The 7003-nt window shown below is 40.6% G+C and overlaps 1 protein-coding gene across 1 annotated transcript; it reads left to right on the top strand.

Moving 5' to 3' along the window:
• Nucleotides 1-2890: 2890 nt before the first annotated feature.
• On the top strand, nt 2891-6221 carry LOC102894262 (olfactory receptor 1G1). The gene is made up of 2 exons (XM_006918140.1): nt 2891-2974; nt 5283-6221. Exons 1-2 carry the CDS (start codon nt 2891-2893, stop codon nt 6219-6221), a joined length of 1023 nt encoding a protein of 340 aa, XP_006918202.1.
• Nucleotides 6222-7003: the final 782 nt, after the last annotated feature.

A 7003-nucleotide genomic window follows, 5' to 3' on the forward strand; every position in this document is an offset into this window, starting at 1 on the left:
AGTTTTCTTCTTCTATTCTTATCTGGAACACCTAGCTTTATTTCTACAATGGCCTCAGGTCAAAGATGACAGAGAAGAAAAATGGAGCCCAAAGATTTACACCTGTAGGCATGGACACTGATATAGACACTATAATAAAGAAATAGTCCTTTATTTAAAAAAAAAAAAAAAAAAAAATCGACAAAATGAAAAGGCAAGGGGTCAAATATATGGTGACGGAAGGAGGCTAGACTTTGGGTGGAGAGCACACAATGCAATACATGGAAGTGTACATTCAAAACTTACATAATGTTAATAATCAATGACCAATGTCACCCCAATAAAATTATTAAAAATAAATAAAAATAAAATGGTGCTAAAAAAGATTATAGAAATAAAACTACATAACAGCTATCTAGATAAGTCTCAGAAAGTAGAATATTGAACAAAAGAAGCCAAAAACTACACAGCGTATGAGTGCATGTACATAAAGTTCAATAACAGGCAAAATTAAAATTAAAGATTACAACGAGGATAGGGATTATTCTACCTGGAGAAGAAGATAAAAGTGATGATTAGCTGGATACAAAAAGGAGCTTCAGACCAGTTGGAAATGTTCTACTTCTAAACCTGGGAAGTGATACATAGGTGATTGGTTCCCAATAATTTCTTGGATGTATGTTTGTGTTTTGTGCAGTTTTCTGTATGTTATGTCTCACTATTTCATTTGTTATTTTGATTTTTACTAAATCTATTGGGTGACGTTGCTTAATAAAATTACATGTTTTTCAAGTATACGATTCAATAATACATCATCTTGAATGGCACTGTGTGTTCACCACCCAAAGGCAAATCTCCTTTCATCAACGTATATTAAATACCCATTACCCTTATCTACCCCACACTCTCCCCACTTTCTTCTCAGTAAGCACTAAACTGCTGTCTGTGTCTATGAGTTTCTGTTTGAATTTTCATTTGTTGCTTTCAGTTTTATATCCCATATACGAGTAAAATCATATGGTTCTCAACTTTTTCTGTCTGACTTATTTCGCTTAGCATGATAATCTCGAAATCAATCCATGTTGTTACAAACGGCAGTATTTCATCTTTGCTTGTGGCTGAGTAATATTCAATTGTACATATACCACATCTTCTTTTCGGTGCTTAAAATACAATTAATGCTACCATATACCACCACAATATTTATCTATGTCTCCAACATACAAAAGCTATGATAAGAAAAATATTTTTTAAGTGAACACATTTAGAAAGAAGGAAAACGTGATCTGAATTTACATGAGGCTATTAATAGTCTGTGTAAGTGGGATTTAGTGTGAATATTCACTCATTCTGCTATGGAAATATTATGTGTTTTTTTTTTTCGGAGTGCTCACCCAGAAACTGTATAGGAATCATACACAAAATATAAATAAACCCAGAACGAACAGTTCTGAAATCTGATATTCAGTGGGCGACAAGAATTTATAACGAGGGGGTGAGACCTGCACAAGACATCAGTGAACACGAATGCCCTTCGGCTACATGCATTTACATGAATAAATCTAAAAAAAATAATGTAGAGCACATAAGCCATTTATAGAAGACTGCAAAAAAAGTTTAATTCCATTTACGGGGAAAAAAAAAAAAGACGCAAATCCACGGAATGCTCTAAACAGACAGGTTAGACACATAGGCATGTCGGTTGGCAAACCGGCCCTGGTAGACAGAGGGCCGGGAGAGAATGAAGAACGTCTGACCTCTTCAGATTGGTAGGTGGCCAGTTTAACAAACAATGGAACTTACTTCAGTGGCTGGCCTTAGGCACAGGAGACCAGTAGGTTCTCCCCACCCGCCTGCCAGTATCTTCAAGTTTACGTAGAGGCTTTAACCAGATTCAGTGACATATAGGGTCCAGGTGGTCTCAACACCACGTTGCTCTCTTAAGGCCGTCTCCTTGAAAATTGTGGGAACAGAGGAGAGAACTTCCGGTCCAAGGCCAGGGGAGGGAAGAGGAGCCTCTATAATTGCCCAGATCTAGCTCTCACATCTTTCTGGTGACCTACCAAACAATGTCTATGTGGCAAAACTACAAAAGAATAGAAGAAAATGGTGGACAATATTCACCATGGTGGTTTCCTCTAAAGAGGGAGGAAGGAATATGATCAAAAACAGGTGCACACAGTGTCTAAAGGATTAAGCTGAGGGGTCAGAGAACAGGCCTTAATTTTATTATTATTATTTAACTAGCACATACATTAATTTTATTATTATTCTTTACTTAGCACATACACGCTTTATACACTCTTTTATATGTAATATACATTTACAACTAAAATAAATAAGTCCAGAGAGCACACCATGGACTTACAGAGATCTACATACTATAACATACTATATATATCGCTGTTCTCTGGGGTGATATAAAATAAAAATGGTACCTCTTCTACATGACATTTGAAGGCGATGACTGTGAACTCCAATCTATTTCACTTTTATTTTTTACTTATTTTCTGGGACTTATTTCATTTTGTTCTTGAGAACAGAGCTCTAATTAAAAAGTATGGACTGCATAAGAGAGAGATGGACCCGATTAAGGGTTAAAGCTGGGAGAATGGATCCAAGCTGCACTTCGACCAAGGGCATAACCAAGTTGCTCCCATGGAGCCTGGCCCTGGTCATTCTCATAAAATTATCTGGAACTCAGGCGGTCAAGTCTAGAGGGGACAGCTGAAAAGGTTGGACATCTGCCCCATCTTGTCTCTAACTAAGAGGTCTGGGAATGGGTCCCAGGAGACACTGCCCGTGAAAAGTCAGAGCTCCTCCCAGCTCCTGTGCCTGAGCTACCACTAAAGACCCAAGTCTTCAGTCTCTGCTGTTCCTACAGACGAGGAAGGGCTCTACAACTCCAGCCATGACTTCTTGGGCAGACAATGTGACAGCGAACTCAATCTTCCTCTTGGAGGTGTCACATAAGGAGGCTGGCCAGCATCTCCAGGTAAAAACTGAGGCACAGGGACGAGGAGAGAGAGCAGAGTCTACCAAAGGCTCACCTGTGAACACATGTGGGCACACACACACGCACCCACTGCCTATAGAACAAACACACACACACAAAGCCCACCGAGCTTCTCCCTTTCTTCATTTCTCTTTTTATCTCTATCTGCCCATCATTTTCTGGTTCTTCTGTTCACCATGAGGGGCATCTAATTCTGATGTTCATCACACCCCTAATTGTGAGACTTACAGTATACTGGAGAACGGGTTTTAGACAACCTTCCCCAAAGCCCATCAGTAACAGGACAGAGCACCTGTGTGCTAACAAAGCATAAATCTCTCAGTCCTCTCAGGCAGGCGTGGTTCTCAATTCACTCTCAAGCGCCACACCAGGTACCCACTAGTAATTAACCCCTCTACATCCACCCCGGTCACATCCTTTTTCTTAGAACTTGAGCCATCAAATAACTTCTAAGATAGACTTATTTATTCCCATTATACAATTAATAATTGGGGGCTCAAGTCTATCTAACTTAGACTTATTTATTCCCATTATACAATTAATAATTGGGGGCTCAAGTCTATCTAACTTCTAAGATAGACTTATTTATTCCCATTATACAATTAATAATTGAGGAATAAGCTATTTTACCACATTTACACTTGGTTTCCAGATGCTTAAACAAATGCTTTACCATCCACAGTTCTCAGTAGAGCTATAATCCTTCAAAGGTGGTGCTGATAATGGTGATGATGATGATGAGGACGACGACATTTATACTGACAGCTCACAATTCACAAGCCCAACCTGCAGGCAGTGACCAAGACACTACAATAAAGCACCATCACTTTCTTAAAAACAGCAATAACAATATCAGATCACATATTTGAGCCCATACTGTAAGCCAGCTTACTAGTACATATCGTATAACCAGTTTTAAATTTAATTTTATCCGCATTACCACTCTACCCAGTTAACTCTATTATTATCCCTATTAACAAGTGTAGAAACTGAAGCCAAAAAAGTTAAAGTCACGTTTACAAGGTCACATCAAGAATAAAGAGTGGGAAAATTTAATCAGACTCCAGAGTGTATTATATTCTTTATCATGACACTAAATATGACATTAACACATGCTGCCACAGACGGGTCATTGCATTTAATCCTCTACACCATCAAGAGGAACATTAAAATTTCTCATCTCGATTGCACATCATGGTTCATGGAAAACCTTCCACTGATTCCAGCATTTGATGTCTTCAACAAGCCTCTCCCTAGGTTTGTTATCTCTGTGTTATAGACATAAAAAGCAAGAATCAGAGGGAGAAAACTTTTCCGAAGTTTTAATAAAAGACATGTGAGTCACAGAGCTGTAAGCAGGTCAGCTGATGCTTTTCCATGACCTCGTGTGTTCCCAAAATGAGGCTCACACTTCATCATCTACTGTTGAAAAAACAATGACATCACTCTCCCTAATACTAATGTACTTCCATATGTGTTTTCTTAATCATAACTTCAATGACTCTATGAAATAGTCACACATGGTTACAAACTAGGAAACAGACTCAGAGTCAAGTAAATGACCAAGGAAAGACTGAGAATAGGGAACACAGAAAGGATTCTCACCCCAATCCAGAATTTCAAAGCCCAGATATTAATACAGTAGACGCTGAGATTAATTGATGATTAAAATGAAAAAAAAAATGTGTCCTATGATAAAGAGCCTATCATTTGTAATTTTCTACACACTAACTCACTGGAACGATCATCAATAACGAAGGAGCCCGAGTACCCCCAGTCCACTTAGAGACCCCTAAATCCAAGATAGCTCATCTCTGAAGAAACCAGTCTTGCTGCGCTCTCCCTCAATACACACACACACATTAACACACATACAAACAAAGCAACTTGTTTTGGCCATTAAATCCTAGTACATGCATGACTCCCAAAAGAGCTTGACAATAACATAATAAAATTAACACTAATTTTAAACTAAAGTTGTTCAAAAGTTTCTTTTAAAAGGAAATTATATTTGAAGACATTCTTTCAGGTAAACCTGCATCAGTCATGTGGGAAACTTGTCATATTTCAGCAATATAGAACCCAAACTACATCTCTGTTCTGATGCTTTATATTCATAGTCCACAGCCCTCAGATGAGTACCTGTGTGCAAACCAGCACAGCCACTGCAAAATCTTAGCAACCTATTCCACAAATCAAGAAAAAGAGACCAAACTTTGGACTCTATAATATTCAGAGCCCATCTTTATTTAAGCAAGATCCTTCTCTAATTTCTCTGCCTTCAAAGGAAATTAGAAACCACACCAGCGTCTCTGACTTCCTGCTCCTGGGCTTCTCTGAACACCCAGAGCAGCAGCCGCTCCTGTTCGGGCTCTTCCTGGGCATGTACCTGGTCACCGTGTTGGGGAACCTGCTCATCATCCTGGCCATAGGTTCTGACCAGCACCTCCACACCCCCATGTACTTTTTCCTGGCCAACTTGTCCTTCGTCGATACCTGCTTTTCTAGTACCATTGTCCCCAAGCTGCTAGTGAACATCCATACACAGGACCACACCATCTCCCACACTGGGTGCCTCGTGCAGATGTATTTATTCATGGCATTGACTCTGCTGGATGACTTCCTGCTGGCTGTGATGGCATATGACCGCTACGTGGCCATCTGTCTTCCTCTACACTACACCATGATTATGTGTCCCCAACGCTGTCTGCAGCTGGTTGCAGCACCCTGGCTCTGTTCCCAACTCTTGGCCTTCTCACTCACTCTCCTGATGTCTCAGTTCTCTTTCTGTGCCTCTCATTCCATCCAACACTTCTTCTGTGATCTTCTCCCACTCCTCAAACTTACCTGCTCAGACACCCATGTCTTTCACATCATGATGTTTGCTGAGGCGGCCCTCTCAGGTGTGGTCCCCCTCATCTGTGTCCTAGTCTCTTATGCTCACATCATCCATACCATTCTCAGGGTCCCCTCTGCTGGGGGGAAGCACAGAGTCTTCTCTACCTGTGGCTCTCACCTGTCAGTGGTCACTCTCTTCTATGGGACACTCTTTATTGTGTATTTCCAGCCCTCATCCTCCTACTCGGCAGACACTGGAATGGTGGCATCTGTGATGTATACAATGGTGACCCCCATGCTGAACTCCTTTATCTACAGCCTGAGGAACAGGGACATGAAGGAGGCTTTGTGGAGACTCTTTGGCTGGAGAAAATACTCTACTCAGTAAAGAGTCCTTCCCTAGCCTGGAATCTTGGGCTCTCTGAAGTGCCTTCCCCCTGGAACTCTCCATTGTATTTCCAAAATCCAAATCCAAGTCTGGATGGATGCTTGGCAGCAGGAGTAGGTTTAACAAACAAAAAAGTGCATGAGTTGGGAGAACTGGAATAGGATCAACTGGCCCGGGACAGAGCTATAGCCTGGAAGAGGAAGTAGCCAGTCATTCCTACAGAGTGACTTGATTAGTGGGTATAGGGGTCCAAGCAGATTCAGACTAGAGTCTGGGGACTACCAAATATGACATCCAACAGAACTCAAGTTCTAAGAGGAAGCCTAGTTAGCAGATCAGTCTGTGACCCATAGGTCCCACACAACTGCAAGACATGCTGACAAGACCTGGGAGGGTCACAGTGTCTGAGTTCCAAGGACCATGGCCAAGGCTCACTTTGGAAGCAATTCACCCACAGTAGATAACCCTCACGTTAAATAAGCTTAATCAAAAAGACATCCTATTGAAGAGAGTAAGAATAATTCTAGAGAGAAAAACGAGGTACAGATAGATCAGGGGGCTGGCCCCAAATCTCACAATTGAGATTAAATCTAAAACTGACAGTACATGATTATGGGTTATTGGGACAAGTCTTTGATTCTTTGGCTCCCAAACTCTGGTTGTTTTCATTTCTCCTTTCTACAGAACTTAACATGCTCATTATAGTAAATTTGTAAAATGTAAACAAGTAGGAAAAAACGCTTATCATCCCTACAATTAAGGAAGATCACTGATAATATTTT

Source organism: Pteropus alecto, unplaced genomic scaffold (genome assembly GCF_000325575.1).
Source record: "Pteropus alecto unplaced genomic scaffold, ASM32557v1 scaffold67, whole genome shotgun sequence".
Classification (NCBI taxonomy): Eukaryota; Metazoa; Chordata; class Mammalia; order Chiroptera; family Pteropodidae; genus Pteropus; species Pteropus alecto.

Excerpts from the sequence above, each read along its gene's own strand:
- LOC102894262 (XM_006918140.1), top strand. The coding sequence starts at position 2,891 with ATGACTTCTTGGGCAGACAATGTGACAGCGAACTCAATCTTCCTCTTG. Across the intron at positions 2,975-5,282 it reads AGGCTGGCCAGCATCTCCAG|GAAATTAGAAACCACACCAG; the intron begins GTAAAAACTGAG and ends CTGCCTTCAAAG.